Source organism: Penicillium verrucosum, assembly GCF_028828655.1.
Source record: "Penicillium verrucosum strain IBT 35672 chromosome Unknown utg000005l_segment0_segment0, whole genome shotgun sequence".
Taxonomy (NCBI): Eukaryota; Fungi; Ascomycota; class Eurotiomycetes; order Eurotiales; family Aspergillaceae; genus Penicillium; species Penicillium verrucosum.
In genome coordinates, this window is record NW_026643214.1 from 1,018,624 (window position 1) to 1,044,274 (window position 25,651).

General features: G+C 47.4%; 7 protein-coding genes across 7 annotated transcripts; 2 read left to right on the forward strand and 5 right to left on the reverse strand.

The window, feature by feature from the left end:
• Nucleotides 1-2,725: 2,725 nt before the first annotated feature.
• On the reverse strand, nt 2,726-3,994 carry N7516_011237 (Gfo/Idh/MocA family protein; the record flags this gene model as incomplete). The annotated part of the gene is made up of 3 exons (XM_057223955.1): nt 2,726-3,107; nt 3,172-3,897; nt 3,954-3,994. 3 exons carry the CDS (start codon nt 3,992-3,994, stop codon nt 2,726-2,728), a joined length of 1,149 nt encoding a protein of 382 aa, XP_057069095.1.
• A 679-nt stretch (nt 3,995-4,673) lies between these two features.
• Nucleotides 4,674-5,738, reverse strand: N7516_011238 (nuclear transcription factor Y subunit beta; the record flags this gene model as incomplete). The annotated part of the gene is made up of 4 exons (XM_057223956.1): nt 4,674-4,910; nt 4,994-5,121; nt 5,179-5,289; nt 5,585-5,738. The coding sequence occupies 4 exons, from the start codon at nt 5,736-5,738 to the stop codon at nt 4,674-4,676; spliced, it is 630 nt and encodes a 209-aa protein (XP_057069096.1).
• Nucleotides 5,739-7,185: 1,447 nt separating this feature from the next.
• N7516_011239 (putative prefoldin subunit 2) lies at nt 7,186-7,949 on the reverse strand (the record flags this gene model as incomplete). The annotated part of the gene is made up of 4 exons (XM_057223957.1): nt 7,186-7,218; nt 7,317-7,509; nt 7,656-7,746; nt 7,817-7,949. Coding segments are annotated over 4 exons (450 nt in total), but the record flags the coding sequence as incomplete, so codon positions are not given.
• Nucleotides 7,950-8,496: 547 nt separating this feature from the next.
• On the forward strand, nt 8,497-11,404 carry N7516_011240 (putative mRNA splicing factor RNA helicase (Prp16); the record flags this gene model as incomplete). The annotated part of the gene is made up of 3 exons (XM_057223958.1): nt 8,497-9,352; nt 9,408-10,948; nt 11,015-11,404. 3 exons carry the CDS (start codon nt 8,497-8,499, stop codon nt 11,402-11,404), a joined length of 2,787 nt encoding a protein of 928 aa, XP_057069098.1.
• Nucleotides 11,405-11,833: 429 nt separating this feature from the next.
• Nucleotides 11,834-15,606, reverse strand: N7516_011241 (uncharacterized protein; the record flags this gene model as incomplete). Its single annotated transcript, XM_057223959.1, has 5 exons — nt 11,834-11,900; nt 11,994-12,175; nt 12,337-12,685; nt 13,103-14,949; nt 15,007-15,606. 5 exons carry the CDS (start codon nt 15,604-15,606, stop codon nt 11,834-11,836), a joined length of 3,045 nt encoding a protein of 1,014 aa, XP_057069099.1.
• A 4,233-nt stretch (nt 15,607-19,839) lies between these two features.
• N7516_011242 (uncharacterized protein) lies at nt 19,840-22,249 on the forward strand (the record flags this gene model as incomplete). Its single annotated transcript, XM_057223960.1, has 2 exons — nt 19,840-21,196; nt 21,276-22,249. The coding sequence occupies 2 exons, from the start codon at nt 19,840-19,842 to the stop codon at nt 22,247-22,249; spliced, it is 2,331 nt and encodes a 776-aa protein (XP_057069100.1).
• Nucleotides 22,250-23,324: 1,075 nt separating this feature from the next.
• On the reverse strand, nt 23,325-25,208 carry N7516_011243 (uncharacterized protein; the record flags this gene model as incomplete). The annotated part of the gene is made up of 3 exons (XM_057223961.1): nt 23,325-23,866; nt 23,931-25,131; nt 25,185-25,208. 3 exons carry the CDS (start codon nt 25,206-25,208, stop codon nt 23,325-23,327), a joined length of 1,767 nt encoding a protein of 588 aa, XP_057069101.1.
• Between the last annotated feature and the right edge of the window lie 443 nt (nt 25,209-25,651).

Consider the following 25,651-nt stretch of genomic DNA (forward strand, 5'->3'; position numbering starts at 1 on the left):
TGAGGGAACTGCGGGATCGGATCGGGTCTCTGGTGGAGACTCACGTGGATGCGGAGAAACTGATTATGTAATGGACCAAATTCGTAATATCACAGGGTCACTTTTTTTCTTCTTGGGAATTGCATAGGATTTGATATATCGTATTCTCAATCAAGGCAGGGAAGTTTCTATCTTCTCCTAAAACATCAAGAGCAAGTTTTAATTTCTCTTTGGTGGGCGGAATATGGTTTACGGATCGATCTATATATATTTGCCCGCACAGCCACAGTGAAATATAAGAACATAGTGAAGAATTAGGTAACTAACTATATCACAATGCTCTTAACTAGTAATCACTTTGCTAAGAACTACTTCTTAAAGGATAGCGCCTCTGCCAATGCTATTTCATAGCCACAACCCCAGGCGTAGCAGTCATTTCAGCCGCAACAGCACCCTTTCTAGCCTTAGTAGGTATTAGTGCCACAGCCAGGCCAAATTTTAGGCTAGGTTGATACCTATGGTCGAATCATTCCGACCTAGCAGCCACGTAGTGCAAATGCGGTTTATACTCCGGTTTCCTATCCCCTAGTAGGGGCCACCTACCTCTAAAGATTTGATACTTCGGTACAACAATTTGTTTACCCTTGCTCTATTTAATGAGCACGGAGTTCATTTAGTGTCCACCTAAGGCATACTTCCAATAGGTGATAGTGATATCTCCCGCTAGATAGTTAATCGATTTAGGCACCACCTACCATATAACGCCACACCGGTCTACCGGTGTCGATAGCAATAGGTGACACGTTCTACACAAAAGGTTATAGTGATATCATTCTTCGGATGACGAATCTAATTTCGGATGAATGCATAAGCACATTGACCCTTCACATGGCTAGCACCTGATTTGAAAGCTAGCCTGATTTCTACATCGGCTCTCGATAAAGATCAAATTAGCACCCTAATTAAAGAAGGTGTTATGACGTTCAGAGTAAGAAATCAGCCTCCGTTGCAGCCTTATAGTCAGCCGTAGGGTCAGTTGCAGTCCTATCAATATGCTCATTCAATTGTTGGCCATGCTACCTACGAGGGGGAGCACTACTGGTTGAATTGTTGCGGTGTCAACAAGATCGATGCTATGTTAGATGCCAATTTTCAGACCAATCTTCTTACCGGTTCTTTGAACTCTGTCTTTGCCACAAAGGCAGGTTCTACACCAGAGCACATAAGAAACTGGAGGTGCCGCTGGAACGGAGCAAGACGCCGGAGCACATAAGACATAAGAGGTATCGCTAGAACGGAGCAAGAAACGAGAGCACATAAGAAACCGGAGGTGCCGCTGGAACGGAGCAAGACGCCGGAGCACATAAGACATAAGAGGTATCGCTAGAACGGAGCAAGAAACGAGAGCACATAAGAAACCGGAAGTACTGTTGAACGGAGCAAGACGCCGGAGTACATAACACATAGGAAGTACTCAAACCGCGGGAGCACAGAGGTCATAGCTGGGTGAATCTTTATAGGGTAGACTTGTTTATTGTAGAGCTCGTGGCGCCAATGCCTACCTACGTGGGTCTTGTCATCGGGCAATTTGCCGCCTCTATTGCCCTCACAAAGTTCTGCTGTAAGAACACGATCAATTGCCTGTGCGGATTTCCCGGTATGATTTGGAGTAAAACTTGCTCGTCAGTGAAGTGAAAGTGGCTCTAGAGCCACTATACTTTCTCTGTAGAAGTTGCTGGATTTCATTTCGAATAGTAGGAGGTTGTGGGTGGATATATGACATTCGCATCGACCGTTGCCTGCATATGAGCTATTTTCTTCTGCAGTAGGTTGTGGGCCCAAAACTCTGTGTTATCTGGGACATAGGTCTGACTCGCTCGGTGTTGTTTTTGGAAATGAACCGTGTGATTGTATGTCGATGATTACTGTTGAAGACATCAGGCGGTCAACTGTCTGGTCCGGAGAGGACCACTTGATACTTAGGTATCTCTATAGGGCTGACCACCCGTCGACAGCTCCAGGGCTCGGGTCATCGATTGGTCATCGATTAACTCAACGATCCACTTTAGTCACATGACCATCCTTATCTTATCTCCTGGAGGAACTATAACTCACTCGTTAGTTAGCAACCTTGTCATGTATGGGGATCAAGAAGCTAATATGGTTCTGGTGTAAGGCATTGATCCATGTAGAGCCTCTTGAATTTCCTGTTAACCAGGCAGGTTTTCTTCTTTCACTGCCATACCGATCCGCACCTCACTGGAGGAATGGCGTAAGTTGCCAATAATTTGAAGTTAGTATTTTAGAACAGATACTAACCAAACTTTCAGATTCGCAATCTCGGATGACATAGATGCGTGGTATTCCTACACAATATGGCCCGAAGGGTCATTGGGGGAAAGTCGGTCAAATAGAAAACATCACTCATGATCGTGATGGATAAAGGGTGGATAAAGGGTGGATACTGTAGTTTTGAACTCAGTTCTCGTTTTCCACTTAATATGATACATGGCACTAGACTATGTGAAAGGATGGATGGACGGGAATTTGGCCTAGCGGTTGTCGTTGGAAGTTGGGGCACCGCTACTTTGGATCCCCGTCCATCCTCAGCTTGAGTGCCGTTTGATCTCAAGCTGCCGGATCGCCCCCGGGCGATGACTTTTTTATTTTTTTATTCAGATACTTTGTTTGCTATATGGGTCCTTCCAGAAGTATATACACATCATGAGTCAAAGTCGAAAACGAACTAGTTTCGAACAACCTTGTTAAGTCTAGCTTGTCCTTCCAGACCTGCCTTCATGATCATACCGAAGATCTCAAGATCTTTCTTAGCATCTTCCGATGTGGTTTTGGCCGGCTTGCCCTCCACAACAAATGCATAAAGCTCCTTCATTTCCAAAGTATACGCATCCTCATACGTCTTCCGAACCACAGATTCCCGGAATGAACCATCTTCTAGCTTCTCACGAATGTGCATAGTGGTAGGCAACCCCTTGACATAAGGCGAATCAAAGCAGACCTTGACAGTCTTATTCCCACCAAAGACCTCAATCGATGCGTCGAAACGGGGGACATCATCAATTCCCGACTCATAAGACACAGCAAAAGAAGGATATTGGAAGAGGGCACTGAACCAAAAACAAGAAAATCAACATCTCGCCCAGAACCACAGATACAGAATTCACAACTTACCTCCAGAACGGCGGTCCTCTCACAGAGCACAAAGAAGCACCAAGCACAGCCGTCGGCATACCAAGAGCCTCTCTCATAGCACTCAGATCATGCGATCCAAGACTCCCCAAATTCCTCCACTGAACAGCAGCATCAGCCGTAACCGGAATTCCCAATTCCGTCGTCAAAGCCTGTTCCAGGAACTCATTTGTCTTGTTCGACAATTCCTTCACATCCTCCTCCCTGTAATCCGAGAAGACCTTAGGAAACGTACCCGACTGACCAACGAAATCAGAGTTCGGGCCGACGATATCGCGCACACGTGCATAGCACACTTGATCAAAGCTTCCTATTTCCTTGACCGCGTCAATGAACCCACTCGCATACCGCCGCATATACCCCACCATGACCTTTCCGGAAGATTTCTTCTCCAGATCGATGAGTTGGTCTGCGTCTTTCAGGGAGAGAGCCATGGGTTTCTCGATGAAGACGACTTTGTCGTGTTTCAGGCCTAGGACGGCGTGCGGGACGTGGAAGGCGTCGCTGTTGGCTATCATTACGATGTCCACGTCAGGGGAAGCGCAGAGATCCTCTGCCTTGCGGGTGGTCTTTGGAGTACCCCCAATGACCTTTTTGGCACAGTGTGAGAGCGCATTGTCGGAGACATCACATAGGTAGGTGACTTGGAAGTAATCTGAGAGGAAACCGAGAGTTGGGATGTGGGCGACTTGGGTGATTTCGCCACATCTGGTTGGAATATTAGTATCATTGTACAGACTTTGATAACTAATGGGATTTCATACCCGATTATTCCCACGCGAAGGATCCTGTTGTCGGTGCTCATCTTGGATGTGTTGAGGTGATTCTTCGGCTTCTCCAATGACGTAATAGTTCGAGAACCTTGAGGTTCCAAGGTTGGAAGCTGATTCTAGAAAATATTCACACAAAATAATTTGTACAGGACAATAAATGTATCAAGTTGTCGATGTCTTGAGTGAGTATGCTGGGTAAATTTGGATTGAAGGACAGCGCAGATCTGATGCCCCGCGAGGTGGAACAGCTCTGGAGCCCCGCTGAACTTAGTAACTTGCTGAATACGACTACCATCAACATTACTAGGTAAGATCGTACAATTGCACAATAAGACATGCAGTAGGGAGGAATATTGCATTTACTCCAACATGGGAATATACAGATTGTAGACTCAGTCTCCTGCATCTCGCACTGTCGTAGATACAGATGTCCTCATTCCGCCTATAATTCGCCGCGAAACTCCGAAATCAAAAGAAATAAATACAAAAGCCCGACGAAAATCCTAATCTACCGAAATCCAATGAAAAATTCAAACCGTTAAGCCTTCTGGATACTCCGAGCACATCGACTAGCCGAGAGACCCAAGAAAGAGGCAGAGGATGTCTTCTTCAATTAGATCTTCAATATTAGTGCCATAGAGGATGAGCGCCCTATATTGAACCCAGGTACAGTGTCCCTCAGCTAACTCCTTCACACTATACCTAGGTACCTTAGTATGACTCGCCGCCCGCGCCGTTGTGGGGTTGGCCGACCATGGAGGGATAGCCGTAGGCGGAAGGATCCTGTTCGGATTGGTCAAGATTGGGGTTCAGCATTGGGTTTGCGCCTTCTACATCAGGGAATCCTGTGGAACGAGCTGGTCCAGGTCCACCGGGGCCACTGACGGGTCCCCCAGCTCCATAGCCAGCGCTTGGGGGCCTCTGGTTATCGCCACGGGCAGATTGGGTCTAGGGTCAAGTTAGTATTTTGGAACTAACGGCTGCTCAAGGCTTGGACCAAGGATTGTTCCTGGGCTGCGGGGGACGTCTACCTCGCGGTACTTGGATAGGTAGATCTTGAGTGCTTCGGCGTAGTTCTCAAATCCAAGCGATGTCATAGCGAATAGGATATCTTCGCCGTTGACTGTCTTGCGCTTCTCCTGCTGACATTTCTCCGAGGCTACGAATATAGCAGATTAGTATGTCTTAACTTGGACCGAGCATGGACCAGACTCACCTTCACTTGTGATGAATGAAATGAACTCGCTCACACATTCCTGCATGCATTCCTTGGCTTCTTTCGCTATCTTTGCATTTTCAGGCAGGGCCAACTTCATAATACGAGCCACTAGGTAAGACCGGTGGTGTTAACATGTTGTGGGGACATGGGGTGTTTTGCATAATATCATCAAAATTGGGGGAGCATGGGGTAACGGGAAGGGTTGGATATGTACATAAAGTCGTACGACCGATAAAAGATCTGGAAAATTCATCCTGCTAATGTGTATGGGCTTAGGACGAAAAGAACCGGGACTTTGGACAAGACCAACATGCGGGGAAAAGAAAGGAAGTGGCCCATCAGGACAAAGGCAAGGTACGCGCAAATCAGAAAAGACCAAATGCAAGATGCGAATGCGACATACCATTTGCAATGGGAAGCCACCGATCTTGTTCCTTCACCTCAAACTCGGCCGGGTGTCCCTGCACATCATGGTGATCCTTGTCCATGTGATCTTGTTCTTCTCCCGATTGCGCTTCGGGGTCAAGTCCAGCTTCCTTTAAAGGAGAGTTCGACATGGTTATAAGTGGTTTAGATTGTGGATCCTCGGCTTGGGCGTCAATGTGTGTTTCGCGTGCTCTGTTGTCAGACCACGTCAGATCACAATGCTGGGCGATCGCCTCCGTTTCAGACAGCGCGGAATTGGCTCCAAAAGTAGACAGGGTGGTATTGGCTGGGTACAAACTATTTCGCAGTAGCCTTAATGAAAGCGTCAGCCTAGGGGGCGGTTTTGATTTTGATAATAATGCAGGATATTAGCTCTGTTATATGCGACGCGCGAAATGGCACCAATTAGCCTCGTGTTTGGGAAATGATATGGGACATTTCCAAGGACAGGGATTCGAGGAGTTCAGTATGGAACACGATCACACGTACGGAGTACTGGTTTTACCAACACCGAATATGCGCCTCAAGTGGTTTGGGATTTGGACTAGTTGAAGCTGATGCGGGCAACGCGCAGGGACCTCGGGAAGGGTTGGACTTAGGGGAAAGCCCAACTTTCTAAATCGCGAGTCGCGTAAAAGAGAGCTTTTAGATATTTACGATCTGATTCATCTCTTATTGGAGCTAAAAAAAAAAAAGTTAAGGTGTTTTGGAAGATCTGGGGGAGAAGGTCAATTGACGAACCAGAAGTTCTGGCAGATCAGTGCCTTTGATCACTTTGGTTGGTCACGTTAATCCCCATGGACTTGTTGTATCAACTTTTTGATTTTCGAGACAAAACACAAATAAAACGCCAATTTCTTGGGCTTGAAGTAGATAAAGTGCACAGAATCAATTAAACCACGTATGATTCAAAATCATTACCTACAACATTGGCATATTGACGTACCGGTTGATGCAACCTGTGTCACTATCATCACAGATCTATAACTAACTAGTTAACTAGTTAGTAGTTCAGATCATACATGTATTCAGATCCTCATTTCCTCATTTATCATTGTATTTTACATTGCATATCATCTTCAATAAGTTAGGTTCTTTAGGGCCCAAGCTAATATGATGCCTTGATCATTGGCTGTTCAGTCAGGCATGAAGGCTTGCATCTTTACATGTACATAAAGCACCCTACGCACCTTCATTGATGTACAAGGTATATCTAACTTTGTATACGGGGTAAGTCTTAAATTATTGACCAGATGGTCTGAGTTAGGCATCGATTACGGCCATTTTTCAACCTTGGAGGTTAGCTTAGGCTGATATATGCAAACTCAAGACTCTGACAGCTCATGACATTGCTAAGGTCCGAGAGCCCCAGCTAAAACAGTTATAATTCAAAACTTTTGGGTATATTTTTTTTACTATGATAAGGAGCTGCAAGTTTGACATCAAAGCACAAATCAACGCTGCATTATGTCTAGTCTTTTGCCGTTCCTAGTAACGCCGGTAGCCTATTGCTCTTGCACTCAGATAGCACCACCCGGGAACATGTAAATTGAAAGTATAAAGAGAAAAGGAATGCCACTAAGGCTGCACAACCTGAATGTTGTTCTTCTTCTGTAAAGGAGAGATTAAGGTCAGCATTGCCTGTACCAAGTTCTCAGGATATGGGTTCAGGCCGAGAGAAACTGCCATGAAACAGGGGATGCGCTTACCTTCCACGTATCCAGCTCACCCTGCTTTGACTTGTACTGCTTGAGCATATCCTCCAATACTTGCTTCAACCCGTCCGAGTTGGTCTTGAGTGTAGGAAGAACATCTTTGACAGTGCGCTCAACTAGAACACCGTTCACCATGCGGAAACATTTGCGGTCTGCGGCGAGAGGGTCGAGGGTTTCAATCACAAGTCTGAAAAAAAAAAAAAAAAAAGATGTTAGCATTATGAATACTTAAGACATCGCTGGTTGTGCTCGCTCCGTGGCGTAGCCCGGGATTCCAAACCCAGCAAGATCCCACTATGTGAGGGACAGCGCATAACCCTGGTAGTGACTCACTTGTGCTCTTCTGCCTCCTGCTCAATATCACCAATCTTTTGTGCTAATTGCTGAAGGGTGTTCTTGAAGTTGGTGTATTGGTGCTGAAGCTCTGGATTGAGGGGTTCGTATCAGCTTTCACGATTTCTTGGGGTTTGTAGGGGCAAATGGAAAAAGCATACCCTGCTGCTTCTTGGGGTCAATCTGTTTCTGGCTAGACATGATGGCTGTTTGATACGGTGTGGTCGGCACGTGGAAGCTCAAGAAATTGAGATGACGATGCGGGGCGGTTGCTTTTCGGTGTTGGTGGAGGCCACTATTATAGAACTTTTGATACACCTCACACTCATAAATAAGTGAATTTAGAGCTAGATATCACTTATATCTGCTCAAATTCTCAAATTAACTGGAAAGAATATTAAAATAATTATTCCTTTAACTCTATACTACCAATTATATGCTCTTCATGAAGTAAGTTGTAAACCACGTGACTGATATCATAGTTTGCAATGTTTGATTGCGATAGGGACGAGACCTGGAGGTCAACTCCACCATTTCATATCTTCTAAAATGTGAATACAAGGCTGCTTCATGTCAGCAAGGGTTCGAAGAAGATATTTCCTTAATAAATAGAAGCTAAGTCCTACTTATGGCATTATCTTTTTGGAAGACTAGAAAATTGACCGCCAGGGCGGTAACTCTCTTCTGGCAATAAATGGCGGTGAAGCTTTAACGCTATAGGAAAGAGGTTCGACTCCGCGGAATCACTTTCTCTTAAACTCAACCCCGCGCAGAGCTGACCAGCTCGTACATTGCGAATAACCCAAGTCCTCAACCTGGCTTATAAGCCCAGCTGAACGTCATGTCTCGCAACGATATGGGCCCTCCAGCCAAAAGACACAAGGGCTTTGGACACCTCCCTCCAGGCCTCCGCGACGCAAAACGAAAGGACATTGACAACTGGGAGACAAATCGAATGCTCACCTCTGGTGTGGCACAACGACGAGACCATGCGGACGACTTTATGCTTGAAGACGAAGAAGCGACTCGAGTGCATTTGCTCGTCCACGACCTTCGCCCGCCTTTTCTCGATGGTCGCACGATCTTCACGAAGCAGCTGGAGCCGATCTCCGCTGTTCGCGATCCGCAAAGTGACATGGCGGTGTTCAGTCGGAAAGGAAGCAGGGTCGTCAACGAGCGCCGGCAGCAGCGCGAACGACAAAAGCAAGCGCAGGAGGCGACAAATATCGCCGGCACAACCCTGGGCAACTTCATGGGCATCAAAGAGGAAGACGGAGACAGCGCTGTGACCGAGCCTATCGAGGAAGTCTACCAAGGAGGAGGAAACAAATTTGCCAAACATATGAAGAAAAGCGGTAGTGGCGCCAGTGCTTTCAGCAGTAATAAGACCATGCGCGAACAGAGAGAGTATCTGCCAGCCTTTGCCGTGCGTGAAGATCTAATGAGGGTCATCCGGGACAACCAAGTTGTGGTGGTCGTTGGAGAGACTGGATCTGGGAAAACCACCCAGCTAACTCAATTCCTACACGAAGAGGGCTACTCCAAGTTCGGTATGATCGGATGCACGCAGCCTCGCCGTGTGGCTGCTATGAGTGTTGCGAAGCGTGTCAGTGAGGAGATGAATGTTGATCTCGGTGCACTCGTCGGATACGCTATCCGTTTCGAGGATTGTACGAGTGATGAGACTATGATCAAATGTGGGTTTCTTCCTTTTTCGCTTTGGTGTGATCATGTAGCTAATCTAGATACTAGATATGACGGATGGCGTGTTACTGCGAGAATCTCTCACGCAAAATGATCTCGACAAATACTCGTGTATCATTATGGACGAGGCACACGAAAGAGCTTTGAACACCGACGTCTTGATGGGTCTCCTCAAGAAAGTTCTGACCCGGCGCAGGGATCTGAAATTGATCGTGACCTCGGCAACGATGAACTCCGAACGATTTGCGCGTTTCTTTGGCGGTGCCGCAGAATTCATCATTCCTGGCAGAACCTTCCCTGTTGATCTTCACTTCTCGCGCACACCTTGCGAAGATTATGTTGACAGTGCGGTGAAGCAGGTCTTAACCATTCATGTATCCCAGGGCGCTGGTGATATTCTTGTCTTCATGACTGGACAAGAAGATATCGAGGCAACCTGCGAACTGGTCCAAGACAGGCTGAAGCAGCTGAATGATCCACCGAAACTGAGCGTCTTACCTATCTACAGTCAAATGCCGGCCGATAAACAGGCAAAAATCTTCGAGAAGGCCGCTCCGGGTGTACGCAAAGTGATCGTGGCTACGAACATTGCTGAGACAAGTCTGACGGTCGACGGTATCATGTTCGTCGTCGATGCAGGTTACTCAAAGCTAAAGGTGTACAACCCGCGCATGGGTATGGACGGCCTCCAGGTCACTCCGATTTCCCAAGCCAACGCAAACCAGCGATCTGGACGTGCTGGACGGACTGGCCCGGGCAAGGCCTATCGTCTGTACACGGAGACAGCCTACAAGAACGAGCTTTACATTCAAACTATTCCTGAGATTCAGCGAACCAGCCTTTCCAATACCATTCTTTTGCTGAAATCTCTTGGCGTGAAGGACCTTTTGGACTTTGACTTCATGGATCCTCCCCCACAAGAGACAATATCCACCTCTCTTTTCGAGCTCTGGGCGCTGGGTGCTCTGGATAACCTGGGCGAGCTTACACCTCTAGGGCGTCGCATGACACCATTCCCAATGGATCCCCCTCTTGCCAAGCTCATAATCATGGCCTCCGATGAATACGAGTGTAGTGAGGAGATGTTAAGCATCGTCGCAATGCTTTCGGTTCCAAATGTCTTTTATCGTCCCAAAGAACGAGAGGAGGAGTCTGATTCGGCCCGCGAGAAATTCTTCGTTCCAGAATCCGATCACTTGACCCTTCTCCATGTTTACACTCAATGGAAAGCTAACGGTCACTCGGATTCGTGGTGCACCAAGCACTTTTTGCACTCCAAAACCCTCCGTCGCGCCAAGGAAGTCCGTGACCAACTTCTCGACATCATGAACAAACAAAAAATGCCCCTTGTCAGCTGCGGCACAGACTGGGACACTATCCGCAAGTGCATCTGTTCGGGCTTCTTCCACCAAGCTGCACGAGTAAAGGGAATCGGCGAGTTCCTCAACCTCCGCACCTGCGTGACCATGGCACTTCACCCCACAAGTGCCCTTTACGGTATCGGCCACGTGCCCGAGTACGTCGTCTACCACGAGTTGCTCCTGACATCCAAGGAATATATGTCCACAGTGACATCCGTTGACCCTCATGTAAGTTACCACTCCCCCAATTCCGCTTTTATGTCACCTAGTTCTCAGCTAACTCATTTCTCTCAGTGGCTCGCCGAACTTGGTGGTGTATTCTACTCCGTGAAAGAAAAAGGCTACTCGCAGCGTAACCGCCGCGTCACAGAAATCGAGTTCAACAAGCGCATGGAAATCGAAGAGCAGATGGCAGCTGACCGTGAACGTGCTGCTGCTGAGAAATTGCGCGAGCAGGAACGCAACGTCCCCGCCCGTCACCGAATGGAAATCGAGGTTGGAGGAAAGTCCGCCGTGCGTAAACCTATCATCAAGCCAGGACGCAAGGTCGGCGGTTTGACTGCTTCGTCTTCTTTATCACGACCTGGAACCAGTGACGATGGAGCTCAGGGCGGTGGAAGTCGTCCTAGAAGCAGTGTGGTCAAGAAGCCTACGGTGCCTCGGAGACCTGGACGTGCATTCTAATTTTGCGGTGAAAGCAACTTCATTGGGGGGCTTAGGTGCCCTGTTTGTATAACATCATTTCGTCTTTTAAATCCATCTAGGATGGATCTTGTTCAATCGATACCCGCCATTGCGTTTTCATTCAGCTCATCTCCGAATAGTCTGCTCTACACCAGGCGGTCTCCGACATAAGAGTCATTTGAATGACATACTTGTCCAAAAAGCCAATATTGTGGAAGTAGGTAGGTCAAATATGAACGACATTTTTCACCTCGATCATAGACGAAGCGTACAAGACTAAAACAAAGATCGGCTAAAAAAGTTCCAACGTGTAAGGATATCTAAAACAACATTCTCCACTCCATCTGAAGATCAAAATAAACCAACCCCAGACAGAAATAGAATGAGCCAGCATGGTATTAGACAGAGGCTTCAAGCGCCGAGCACAGCTCAGTTGATAAAGTTGACGCAGAAAAAGTGTAGGATCAAGCTTCCGAAGATGTAATCGGCGAAGGCCCTAGAATTGAAGATCAGCATATGTTATCCGTAGCCTTGGGAAAGCAATTGTGACATTGAATATCACGACGAAAAAGAAAAATAAGAAACTCACCTCTCATGCGAAGTACCCGTCCCCTGCTCTTCACTCTCATCCGCAAAGCGCGCATTCTTCCCCTTAGAGCTCGGCTTCGATCCAGATCCAGTACCACTATCGCTAGTTTGCATACGCAGACTCGCCGTAAGGACAAATTGACCAACAGCAGCACTGAAGCCACTGAGGAAAGCATTGAAGGGCTATACAGGAGAATATGTTAGTTATTGATTGGTCTATAGATTTCCAATTGCAAGTTCCACGTCGTATGGAAGGACAAGCGACAAAAAGAAGGGAAGAAAAGCAAAAGAACCAAAAGAGCCAAAAGCCAAAACGGCATTTACAAGTCAGAGCTTTCACTTACGTAGTTTCCAGCTAGAACACAGTACACGAACTGCAATCCTCCAACAAGAACCAAGAACGCCATGAAGGCATCTAGGAGAAGTGTCCGCTGCGGCGTTGTGGATGCATACTGCTGCCAGACATGGCCGGCGATCTCAGCGGCTGAGGCATTGGTCTTGAGGGTTTTTGGGCCTGAGGAGAGTTTGGGTGTTTTGGGGGCGGGTGTGGGCGTGGGTGTAGAGGATGCCGCGGAGGTAGTTGAGGCCGCGTGGCGCTTGGGAGCCATGATTTTGGGATTCGGGGGTTCGGTGATGGTTGGGTGTGTATAATTGGCAGTGGATTGATTGGAGATATCGCGGATGGAAATTTCACTGGGAAATTGGTGCAAGGACGGTGGGTTGGTGGACAATGGCGGAGTGGAGAGTGCTGGTTGATGCCAGCTTGGAGCTTGTTATCACGGTGGTCACGTGGTGGAGTAGATCCCGATTTGGAAGTATACAATTAAGTGATAACGAATATTCTATTCTGGTTCATAGTTTAATGGTGGTGGAATCACTGATTGATGTATTCGATGTATTTAGATGCTTTCTTCTATTTGAATTTGTGTTTGATGCTAGGTATAAGGTGCTACGACAAAGTGTCGCTGATATATGTAATGTACAAGAGAGGAGTATAATAACAGTGAGGGGAGCGGGATATCATCCAGTAACGCCATAAATCATCAGATCATTATTAACCAAAGCTTCGGGCGAGAAAGAAGTCGCCCTTTATAAAGAGGCTAAACTAACCATCCCGTGACATTGGTTCCGTTGGCTGGCTGAGAATCCTCATTTTCAACATCCATCTGGAAATCACGCATGACTTGGTCCCATTCCTCCCAGCTGAGCTGAGCAGCCTCGGGGAGTGGAATCTGATTCAAGAATGGATTGCTCGTGTCTGTATTGTGAGGCAGACCTGCAAGAAAGCTTGGTGCGGAGACATTATTCTGCGCCGGTGGAGCATCGAATAGCTCGTTTGATGTCGCTAGGATGTTCATGCCAGGGAACATGTTTTGAAAAACGTCCATTTGTCCATTTCTGAGGTCAATATTGTAGTCTGCATCGGATATAACCTGTGCTGTTGGGCTTGGGCGATTTGCTGGGGGCGAATCCAACATCCCCGTTGGCATATGAATCCGGGGAAGGGCATTGGTATGAGAGCTACTTTGAAGGGGCTCTATTCTGGTGGGTAATGGTCCAAAATTGTATAGCAAGTCTTGCTGTTGCTTGGACCGAATGGCAGAAGCTCTTTTCATCAAGGCAGCGAGTGGCCGCCACAGCATGCCCTTCTTATGCGTGGCCTGCGTGGCCCATTCCGTGTAGATCGAACTGACAGCGGTCCAAGCTCGATCGGTCATAGGGCAAATTGGTCGGACGCATATTTCAGACAGAACAAATGCAACTCCGTGCCATTGCATATTGGTCCGGAACAACCAGCCCCATTTGGCGGTCTTGGGATCAGTTTCAAGTAAGTGGCCAAACTCGAGGACCTCGATTGCAGTCAGAAACAAGCTCTCTCGGGTTGCTTGTGACACATTCCCGCGGTCTCTTCGGGTCATAGGGTGATGGACGATCAACCATAATTTAGCAAGGATCAGACGCCCAACTGTGGCGGAGCACCACTGCATGGGGATGTTCATATCACAGTGCCTGATATACCGTTGTTCACATCGATCACTGATAATTTGAATCATCCGCCCAGCACGATCTATGGGCGGTAAGCTGTTAGGTGCACGAAACTGGGCCCTAGGACACACGTAATTTGCTCTCCGCAAAGCGCTCGTGATCTCACAGCGAATGAGGCAGAATGTTGCATCCGTGCAGCCTTCTCGCTCTTTAGGAGGCTTTTCCATGTCAGGCGACAGGTCGTCTTCGTTGATATTTAATGGCAGTAAAGTATCGTACATGTTCTCGTTAATGAGCGGGTCCGTCCCATGATCTTCAGATGAGCGGACATCCAACAGTGATATATGCCACCATAATCGGCGCCGCATCTCTGTTTCGAACGGTTTCAGACCAAAATTGGTGCCATCCCGGTGTATGCCTAAGCCCTGAGCAAGACGCAATACGACTGATGTCATGGACCACACAAACTTGCTATCATCTTCTCGTCGCACGCAGACCAAGAATAAGACAGCGGCTTGTAGAAGTACCAAGCTTTGTGTGTTCAATAGCCCGGCTTTTGCCAGCGCTTGCTCTGTAGCGAACCTGTACCGCTTGACAGCAGTAGGTCGTTCTTCGCCGAACTGGCTCAAGCACTCGTCAGGTTTCATACTGACAATGCTACAAAGATACATGGCAAATACTAGTGCCTCCGAATTTTTGTCCAGGGTATCTGGGTACCGTGCTGCGTCGGCAAATAGGTCTTTAGCAGCCGGTCGGTGTACGATGGTGATCAAAGGAGCCACATTTTCCCGATATTTTTCCCAAAGTATTGCAACCTTGGGCGTGGGAGGATGAAACTCCCGAAGAGATTTTGAAAGTGAGTAGAATCCAAGAAGGAAGCCGTCATGTGAACCAGAGTGAGAAGATTCTGGTGAAGGTGTATCATCTTCCTCTGACGATGAATGATCAAGGATATCTTGCAGCTCCTCGATCTAAAATATGTTAGTATAAAGTTTACTAGGTAGCAAAGAAAAGATGGGGATATCTACCTCGTCCCCTAGACTAGTCCAGAGTCGATTGCTAACATATCGGCTCCGGCCTTCATCAATGACCAACCGCCCAAATTCATTCTCAAACTTTTTGGGGGCAAGTTTCTTCGGATCCGATTCTTCGAACGGACAGGGGTGACCGCCGTCAGCCTGGTTCGGTGGTTTCTGTGGCTCGGCCGAGGCAGACGTGGGCGCAGTCGGTTCACTCCGACTGGTCGAAGATCCAGGCGTAGATGACTGCGCCTGAGCTGATGTCGATGCACCTTCTGTATTACCACCGCTCCTAAGGTGATCAATCACACCCTCCAGACGACGCAACCGTGAAAGCAGCTCTGCGTCGGGTGGGCGCTTCGATTTCCGCGGCGCACGGCCAGGAGGAGGGAAAATGCAGTCGATACCGGCTTTGGTACAATTCGAACACGGGGACCTCTTGTTGCATCGGACTTTTCTGCGGCGGCAGGTCACACAGCTGCGAGAGCTCGAGCTCGGGAGTTCCTCACCCGCGTGGCGGGGAAAGGTGGCGGTCAAATTCGTAGGTAGAGCATTATTATTGACGGGAAAGAGATTCGGCTCCTCTGGCGAAGCTGAATGGAACGACATGGCGCTGGATTAAGGAATTTAGGTCTCGCTTCCCATATTCTTTGAAGCTTAGGAGTTCGAAAAATCTCTGGCCAAAAAAATACGAGAATAGTCATCGCATATAAGCACCAAATTATTCATGAATCACTTGGGGCCGAGTATGCGGGCATATGACTGGCTGATTGGAGTTCCAAGGTTCTAAAACGAAATGACTCAGCACAGGGTCTGGCCGGGGTGTCGTTGTCCCGTTTAGGTAAAAGGCCGTTATCTCCGTCGACTCTGAGGGTCATATACATCGTGAAAAGCCTGAAGCCACCTAATGCTTAGATATTGGTGTATCTGACTAGGCTCAATTGGAAAACCAAGTTACTATCTATAATATACCAAAATCTAGGACTTACCCATAAAACCTCATTGAGATAATTTCAGGTCATACTACTCTTCCAGTATATATATATAAGCGCATATAATTTTGACCGGGAGACCCTCGAAGAGACTGTCACGCAGAGGGAATAAGTTACTATCCTGTATCACCTGCCAGCGAGAATATATAGATAGCACTAGATATTCTAGCTCACAGTAATGCCTATCCCTGCACATTAGCGCATACAAATGGCGATTCTGCCGGTTATCCTCCTCATCCATGTGCACAGCAGTGATATCGATGAAAAGGGACGGTGTGTCAACCCAGCGGGCATCGATCTTATTCAAAGTCTCTCTCTTCGATTTGATGACATAATTGGTATTGACCTCGAGAGAACTCATGTACGGTTGACGCCAGAAAGGCCGCTCTATTAAGGTGAAGAGCCTTATAGCAAGATCACGATCCAGAGAACCTTTATGGAAAACAAACCTACTAAGACTATGAGGGAGTGTTGGATCTAGCTGAATTATGACTATACAACCCAAAAAAAGGTTACTCTTAGTTCTCCAAACCTAAAACACTAGATGAAAAAAAAAAAAAAAAAGAAAAAGAAATTGAACAGCTTTACCAGCTACTTCGGCTGATCTCCGGCTAAAGTTGCATGATCAATCAAAGACGTCGGCTTTGTGTCAAAGTCTTCGGGTAACTTCCCAACGAAATCCCCCTCGCCTCCAGCAATGATCTCCAATGTTCTGTTTATTTATTACAGCGACGCAGAAGACCCATCATCATCTGCATATTAGAGGATGGGGGGTACAGTACATCCTCCCCAGGCTTGACCAACAGCGAATCGCAGCTCATTTAGGGACGTCGGTCATCTGCACAGCTTGAAGCTAGCCAATCATACAAGACAGCCTAAGAAGTTAAGCCTTTTTGTGATCTGCACTGATCGCTCCCTAAGAAATCCCGAGCCCGAGCCTCATCGGATTTTTCTGCTACCGTAATAGGAAGGGAAGATCAAGCTTGCCTGATTTGGAGACTTGCTCTTTGGTTTCTTCAAGTAATGGTCTTGACTCCCGATGTCGACTATGAGTGGATCGGGTATCTTTTCCAGCTGTGCGACCGGGAAGACCTGAACCAGCCCTTTTCACGACATTAGAGGGATAGAATTTCTGCTGGTAGTAACTTGCAAGCTCAATAACTCGAAGTAATGGGGGCACGTGCCCAGGGGCATACTGCTTGGGTAGAATTGTCCCTCCGAGCATCACTTGTACTGGCCTTGAAAGTGGAGTACTCTGGAAGTTTTGGCATGTGGTAACACTCCAAGTTCTGCCAGCTAAATAGCCACCAATATATCCAAGTATAATGGGCGGTATAATGGGCGGTATAATGAATTAGGAAGGCGGCAGCAGAAGGGCATGCAGATCCACAACAGAACGTGGTAGCTGTGGATAAATTGTAGGCAAAAGATGTCAGCTGGCCACATATCCATGGATATAGAGCCTATGTTGTATGTTCTGAGAGATGTCCGACTATTCCCCATAAACCACGGACATCGCCGCCTCATGCGCTAAAATGCTTGTCAAGACACAGAGTGGACATAAGAGATAAAACCACCCAGATAGGTCGCAACTGGTTAATAACAAAGTCTCCTCAATAAACCGGCATTGATACTCCGTAGTATAAAATTGATTGACTGGCATTGGAAATCGCAGCCTATGGTGTTACAGCTTTAAACCCACATTCAAGTCTACACGTTGTACATGTCCAAGAACACCTCTTTTGCTCGAATGTTCCATAGTGCCCACCTATCCGGCATACCGAGAATACCAAGGTATCATTCCCGGTGGGATATTAGGCTGAATCCTTTGTCACATGTTTATAAGGATCGTCTTCTGGCTCATCGTCAAGTGGGCTCATTGTGGAGTGAACAACAATTGAGACATGCAGATACTCACTATACCTCAAGGGCTAATTCATACTGTTTGGTGAAGACGATCTATATCCCGATGAGACTTTAATACTCTGTTCAGTGGATATCGCACAGTGTTATTTCACCGCGATCGGCCGGGGTGTTCAGAGAATTGGCCGTTGAGAATTTCCAATTTTTGTTAAATCATTCTTATATGGTAAAAAAAATACCCCCCCACAGCGAAGCTATGTTTATATCCTCAAAAGTGCGAATTTATATTTACTTCCACCGTCTCCGCAAATAGGAAGTTATAGCGAGAATAACATGAACCGATTGGGACGACCGGTCTTAACCGTCGGGCACTTTCGATAGGCCAATAATGAATGGACTGTCGATACCAATGGCTTTTCAGTGGAGATGTAGTGGCATAATGATTCGCTATGTTTAGCTTTAGGCTTTCAACCTTCATCACCGTTTCATTTATAAGTCAATTCGGGAGGTATACGCTGGTGCCTATCTTCTTCCTGAACCAGCCACCGTGAAAGAATATTGGTCGATCACTCGGATATTACTACTAGCTTGTTAGTACCTAGTGTCCTACATATGTACCTGTGTGTACCGGATTTAGATTTTCCCGACCGGAGTGTTGCCGCTTTACTGGCGCGCTTAGCATTTTGTCTACTGGGTTGTTTACTCGTATATAAGTTAAGTCTGGCTCAATTAACTTGCTACTAGAATTAACTCTAGATATATAATGTGAAGGAATAAACACCATAAAAAATACTATACATGAATGTTGTATATAAAAGCATAGATTGGTTTCTTTTACTCCATAGTACGCTTAGCATTGCCCGGTGGAGTTGAAAAATGGCACAGACTTTGTGGGTACTAGATGTCTATAGATATAATAGGATACATCAAAGATATCGCAATTGCATAGCTATCGGAAAGGTATTAATTAAGCTCAGTAAGTATAAATGTATAGATGTATAGTTTGACTTTTGGCATTTGAGAGTATGAATCTTCAATAGCGAGGTACATATTCGGATATGGATTTTGATAGGGAAAAAAAGGTTGGTGGTAAGTTTAATCGAACCTTATGTTTAGCTCTGTTCTATGTGGAGATTTGTTCGTTTCAAATGTTATGCCTGTGTAATTGAACAAAAACAGGTCTAAGGCGCTGAGCGATTGGGTCATCAAGATAGAAAAGGATGATGCTTAAAATGCCTCACAAGCCAGGCTATAATACATAGAAATAGACAATTGCATCCCCTATAAAGCCCATGAACTATTTTATCTCCTATGGTAATAGTAATGATTAAATGCGCTTTCCCTTTTTTCCTTCAAAATCTAGTTATTAACGTGTAACATGCCTATGAAACCTCAAGCATCGTCAACGAGTCAATTAGTGGCATAAATAGTGGCGTAGCCGTGGAATAGTAATGCTAATAAATGCAGTTAGAGGATAACGTTGAACATTGATGCTGAATGTATTTCGTAAATATAACTATTGAAAGCTCTCTTTACTCAAAAAGCGGCAAGGGATAAACACTAAATATAGAAAGGAGAGCCGGAATCTGATGTATACATGTATGTAAGATTACCCATACTATACATTATATGTATTTTATCTTCTATCCAACAACTTAGCGCGGAGAAACAAGGATTCTTACCCTCTCCACTTCTCCAGGGCTTCTAGCCTTCCCTGAATGCTTTAGCATCTTTTTTGCGTTAAGCTTCGATTTAATTTTCCAGCTTTCACATGATAAATTCCTGCATTCCTTAATTCACATCCTTGTGGGGTTTGACATCGAAATCCATCGGACACTTTTGGTTAATTCGACCTTCATGTCAGTCCCCCCATTGCACGATTTTCACTCGATAAAATGACTCGATATACCCAGTAACAATCGTTACTCGGACCTACCATTGAGGCCGTCTCATAATTTATGCGAAACAACCACCAAACTCTCATTTCATGACGGTTTCTGGCAAGCCTGTGTGTGTGAATATGTCAGAGACCTCTTCCACACCTCAAGGCGAATCAAGCAACTCCCAAGGATCAGCCGCCCAGCAATTAAATAGATCCTGCGAGTCTTGCCGAAGTCTCAAGGTCCGCTGTCTCCCCAGCCCATCCACGCCTAATCAATGTCAGCGATGCGCCAAGGGAAAGCGATCATGTGTCTTCGTGGCGCCGCAGAGACGGCGGCCCCGGAAACGGACAGATTCGCGTGTCGCTCAGCTCGAGAAGGAGATGCGGATGATGCGTTCGCTGTTGAAAAATCGCATCCCCGAAGAAGAAGAACCGGATTCTAGCGATGAAAGCGACGTGGACGATGTCCAGGATCATGATTCGGCCGATGCCGATTTTAAGAGCAGTCTCGTCTTGCGGGACCATTCCGCTCACTCCTCTGAAGATGTCCGTTATATGGATTATTCCCCTGAGTTATTAAATACCCCGCACCCCGGCGGGCATGATGGTGGCTTTTCAGCGCCGCCGACTTTCACCAGTATGTCAGCTGGCTTTGTGTCCGAGCAGGAGAGGCTTCCTCCGGCGGACGACGTGATCGATCGGGGGATTCTCTCCCTCGAAGATGCGGAGCAATTGGTGGCGTATTTCATTCACGAACTCGCATTATTCTTTCCATTGGTCGTCTTGCCTTCGAACACCACGGCAGCTCAACTGCGACAAACAAAACCAATCCTATTTCTTTCTGTGATTACCGCGACATCCATATCCGTCGATGCAGGCCTGGCAACCGTGCTGAACCGCGAGATGGTCCGTCTCTATTCAGAGCGGTTCTTCATCGAAGGCGAAAAGTCACTAGAGTTAGTGCAAGCGCTGCTGCTAATGATCATATTTTATCACCCGCCCGCTTCGCCATTGAAGCTGCAGGTTTATCAGTACACGCACATCGCCTCGACGATGGCACTAGAAATTGGGTTAGCTAATAAACGTCGTGTCTCGAAAAAGTCCGATCGCCAGAGCAGCGGACATGACGAGGTGCTGGCTGAGCAGGCGAGAGCAGTCCTCGGCTGCTACCATCTTGGTTCGAGTGTTGCGATGAAAACCCGTCGTCCAAATCTGCTCCAGTTCAATGACTGGATGACCGAGTGTCTTAGCCATTTAGAAAACTCGCCGTATCGAACGGATCAACATGTGGCGATATGGTTCGAACTCCAACGAATAACCGATGAAGCAATGTCTTCATTCGGTCTGGATGACACCAGTACCACATCGCCCCTAACCGAATCACGGGTCCAAGCCGTGCTTCGCTGGTTCGACAAGCGGCTCGAGACATGGAAGAAGAACACCCCGTCAGAAATGCTCACCAGTAAGCAACACCAGTCCTCTCGCTTTGTGTCATGATGCGTTCAAAAACCACCCAATACTAACCGATTCCATCAAACCAGTCCCCATGATCCTCGAATACCGCTCCACGGCACTAGCGATGTACGAACTCGGTGTAGGAGAAGGCTATCGCGACCCAAACGCAATAAAGCGACAATATTACACACTGCCGACCCTCGATGAACAAGGCAACGGCGGCAGCGAATCACCGGACGGCCCACTCAGCGCAATCCGCATCGACATCAACATCAAATGGATGAACGCCGCACATGAACTGCTGAACGCCGTGCTGACCTGCAGCACGAACACGATACGTAAACTCCCGAATCTCATGTACACCCGGTTCGCGATGGCCGTGACATCCCTGCTGAAAATCCATTTCTCCGTGCGTACCGGTGCTCTCGGGGAAGTCGTCACGGCACAGGCCGTGAACGTGGCCTACTACCTCGATGCCCTGGCGAGCAAGCTAAGCGAGGCCAGTGGCGGGGGTAAGTACCATATCCCCAGTCGGTGGTATTATGTCGTGGGCGTCAAGGGTCGGGATTGGTATGAGCGGTTGGAAAGGCGGCAGAGTGGAGGGATAGAAGTTGGTTCTCGAGTTTTATCGGGGAGTCCGTCGACCGGTACTGCAGAGTCGATCTCGGGTCTAGCATCACACCCTAGCCAAACCCAAACCCAAACCCAAGATGCACACTTGGATCAAGTTCCATCAACGATGGACTCATTCCCCGTCGTTACCATGGCTCCAATGCCACCGGCAATAGACAGCATGCGTGATGGGTACGTAGCGATGGGTGGTGCCAACATGTGGGCCATGGATGGTGGACATAACCCGCATTTCTACCCTATGAGCACGGCAGGGTATCAGCCTTCGGTGTCGCATGCGCAGGCGACGTTGCCACCTCAGTACTCGTATGGGCCGCAGAGGATGCCGGTTAGTGCTGCTGGGCAGCATATGGCTAGGGCGGGCATGGAGTTGGATGGGTGGCTTCCTGATGGGAGTATTTTTGGGGTGCAGCCTTTGCCTGAGTTTTGAGATGATCAGAATTCTGGATGGGTGAAGCCTGGAATGACTGCACATGTTAGTCTATGTAAAGGCCATAGATCATGAATATGAACTGTATATACATATGAACATGTTAATATTTTAAACTGATAACTATCCCGTAGTCATACCAGAGAAGTATGTTATGCTTACCAATAGATGAGAACAAGATCTAAGAAGATCCAAGAAGACTCAAAAAAGGTAGAACCCTCACAACTCAACCCTGATATGTAGATGGGAGTATAGAACCCGGAAGGCAGCAGACATACCCACCAGTTCCCAACAAAACCCGACAACAGTCAAGTCACCAAGGCAAAAAGAAAAGAAAAGAGAAAAAAGAGAAGAACCGGCCAACAAAGAAGAGAATATTCCAAAACCCAGCGGATGTCACATTAACCCATTTAGCCCGAACAAATACAATTCGCAAAATGCTGTCGGAGGTTCGGGAGAATCGGAACTTCCGCGATGGAACCCTTCGGGATAACTGAGTATCAGGAATGTATTGAACATGGGTCTGATGTGGGTTTATTCGGGATATTGGCTCATTTCTGCACTATGGGGTATGATGTTACATGTATGTTGCATATGTTGCATTGGTATATGTCTTTTGATGGCATTGGCTTGTGTTGTACTCGGTATTCGGGCTGACTCTGAGCCGAACCCGAAAGGGTGAGGGCCTCAAGGCTTCCTCGTTCTTAGATTGACTTAGTTATGGATGTCTCGTTACTAATGTATGTTGTATTTCGATGGGAGCATTCCTTTTCACTATTTTGAGAAGATTGTACTGATTTGAGAATGTGTTGTATAACACGCTCGTGGAGTGGTTAAAACAGACAGCCATAGAGTAATGACATGGAATAATATATAACCAAATCGTTAATCATATCTCATGCAAATAGTCTCAATAAAAATAGGTTCGTCAATTCATTGCATAGATAGAACATTGATATCAAAAGCTAACCGAAACCAGCACCAACCAACTTGGTCTATTCAACTCCTTGGGGAAGAATCAAGAAACCCAATACACCGAACCAAAGAAAAAGCGTAAATGTGATGCAAATGTAGATTACAGAATTGAAAACGCCTCTAGCGCATCCATGAATCCAGCAATAGCCCCGATCCCCGCCAATCCCCTTGTAGCATTACGGGTCAAAGCCTTATGTCGATCCTTGGCATCTTCGCGCGAGGACTGGCGTGGGTGCACCGATGGAGATCGTTGTTCCGAGCGAGTCGGCGAGGCTCGGAAGCTAGACTCGGGGGATGAGGAGGAAAGCGGGTATGCGGATGGGTGGTAGCGGGATTGGGGTTTGTTGTTATTAGGGATAGTGTTGTATGCATGATTTCGGGCTCGGGGGGACTCAAAGTGGACTTGGTTTGGCGATGGGCCTCTGGGAGAAGGGTTGGTGTTGGGAATGGTGATGGGTGGGTTGTTGGGTTGATTCATGTTAATTGGGATGGATCGGGGAGCTGTGGCGTAGTCTTGGTTTGGGTGGTATTTGTATGGCTGCTGGGGTGGACCCGGGAGTGTGTGTGAGGGAAGTGGTGGAGGACGGGGTATGGTATGGCTAGGGGGGTGGGAAGCTGCCGCTTGGGTATGTGTTGAATCTGCTGTCGGGATTGTTGTGACCAGGAGAATATCTGGACGAGAGGCTGTTAGAGTGGAAACGGTGACCTTGCATGGGGTTGGTGCCGTGTGAGGGCCGATGAGTGTCCGCTCTTTGCTCGTCTTCATCACTTGAGTCGATGACCCTTGGGTCGCTGCGAGGCTTATCTCGATGCTTGAATTCATCTGGCTCTGGTTCGCTTTCAACGTGAGCCTGGTAGCTGGAGTACTTTCGGCGCAGCTCTGCTGCATGCTGTCGAGCCTCTTGGGAATGAGGGTCTCTCCAGTCCACTGTTGATCCTTCGAGGTAGTAACCTCGGATTTCGTGACCATCAAAGTCTAGCTCCTCGGCATCGTCTTCTTCGGTGTCCGAGGAGACGTAGACTCGAGGTTGGACTAGCTTGTTGGATGTGTTGGAACGTTTGCTTGCGTGGTGTAATTCCGAAGGGTCAACCAAAGGCACCCAGAGTGAAAGCAGCCCATTCAATGTGCTCTCGGATAGTTGCACCATATCCTTCGGGGATCTTTCCATATCACTCAGCCCCACGCCACTGTCTCCAAGAGTAATAATGGGCAGTCTCGTCGGATCCGAGCGTCTGGTTGCCGTAGTCAGTGACTTCGATGCCATATTGGACGAGTAATTGGAACTGATTCTCTGGTTTGTCGGGTCATTAGCGGCATCCAAAGTCTCCTGTTCCACAAGATCCCACAAACGATCCAGGCGCTTGATAGACCAATATCGGACGATGATCATGTTCTGAGATTCTGCTTTCTCTTGGGCAATCGCATCATCGGCGGAGGATGTAAGTGAATCAGTATCAGTCCCCTCGTCAACGTTGGATTTGATGACCTTTCCAAGCTGTAGAGTCTGTAGCATTACAATCAGGCTGAGCTTGAGAGATTCCAACTGGGCTAGTAAATAGGTGACATGTTGCTTCCGGAAACACCATTTGAGTCTCTCCTGCAGTGGAATCCTCATAAGGTCACTGTCTCTATCGGTTGCCTTCAGCTTGTCCAGCATGTGTTCGATTTCAATAAAGATCATCTGGCCTTGTCCGGCGATCTCCCAGGCTTTCTCAGTTGCCTCTGGAGACTGGTCCGCACCGGTGCTCTCAATAGTCTGCCCAACATGTTTGAGTGCTAGAGCGAAAAGCGAGATCCCCTTGGCGATGCTATGAATTTCCAGCCTCGACTGAGCGAGTTGACAAGCGGCAGCATTGAGGAGCAGTGAGAGCCGAAACCCCGCGCCGGCGATTTTAACAATGGAAGCCTGTGAGCCTTTAGAGAGAAGGAGCCCATTAGTAGAATTTCTCAAGTTCTTACAGTGAAGGCCATACCTTGAGCCATGGTAAAGCAGTGTCTCAGATCATATCAGAAGACAAAATGGGTTTCCTCAACGATCATAACCTCTTGAGCTACTCTCCGCCAAGAATTAGAGCCGCAAACCTACTGCATATCAAGTGACTCACGTCTGACATGTGTATTTGAAACCCCGGGGGTTCTCTGTTTGTGTTCCCCGCGATTCATGGCGTCATGATCTATGCCTTCTCACCTTCTCGTTGGCTTACAAGGACGGGGGGAGCCGATCTTCAACCTGAAATGATCTAGCTTGTGTTTTTCCTTGTTATATTGAAGTCCCAGGCGAAAGTACCCTGGCACTGCCTCGAACTTCGATCAACACGACGTTGCGATCGACTCCTTTGCCTTGGATTTATTTATCAAGACTGTCTCACCCGTATCAAAGGGCAGAGTCTCTCTACCGGAGGTCTTCGGATGCCCCTGAAAGATCG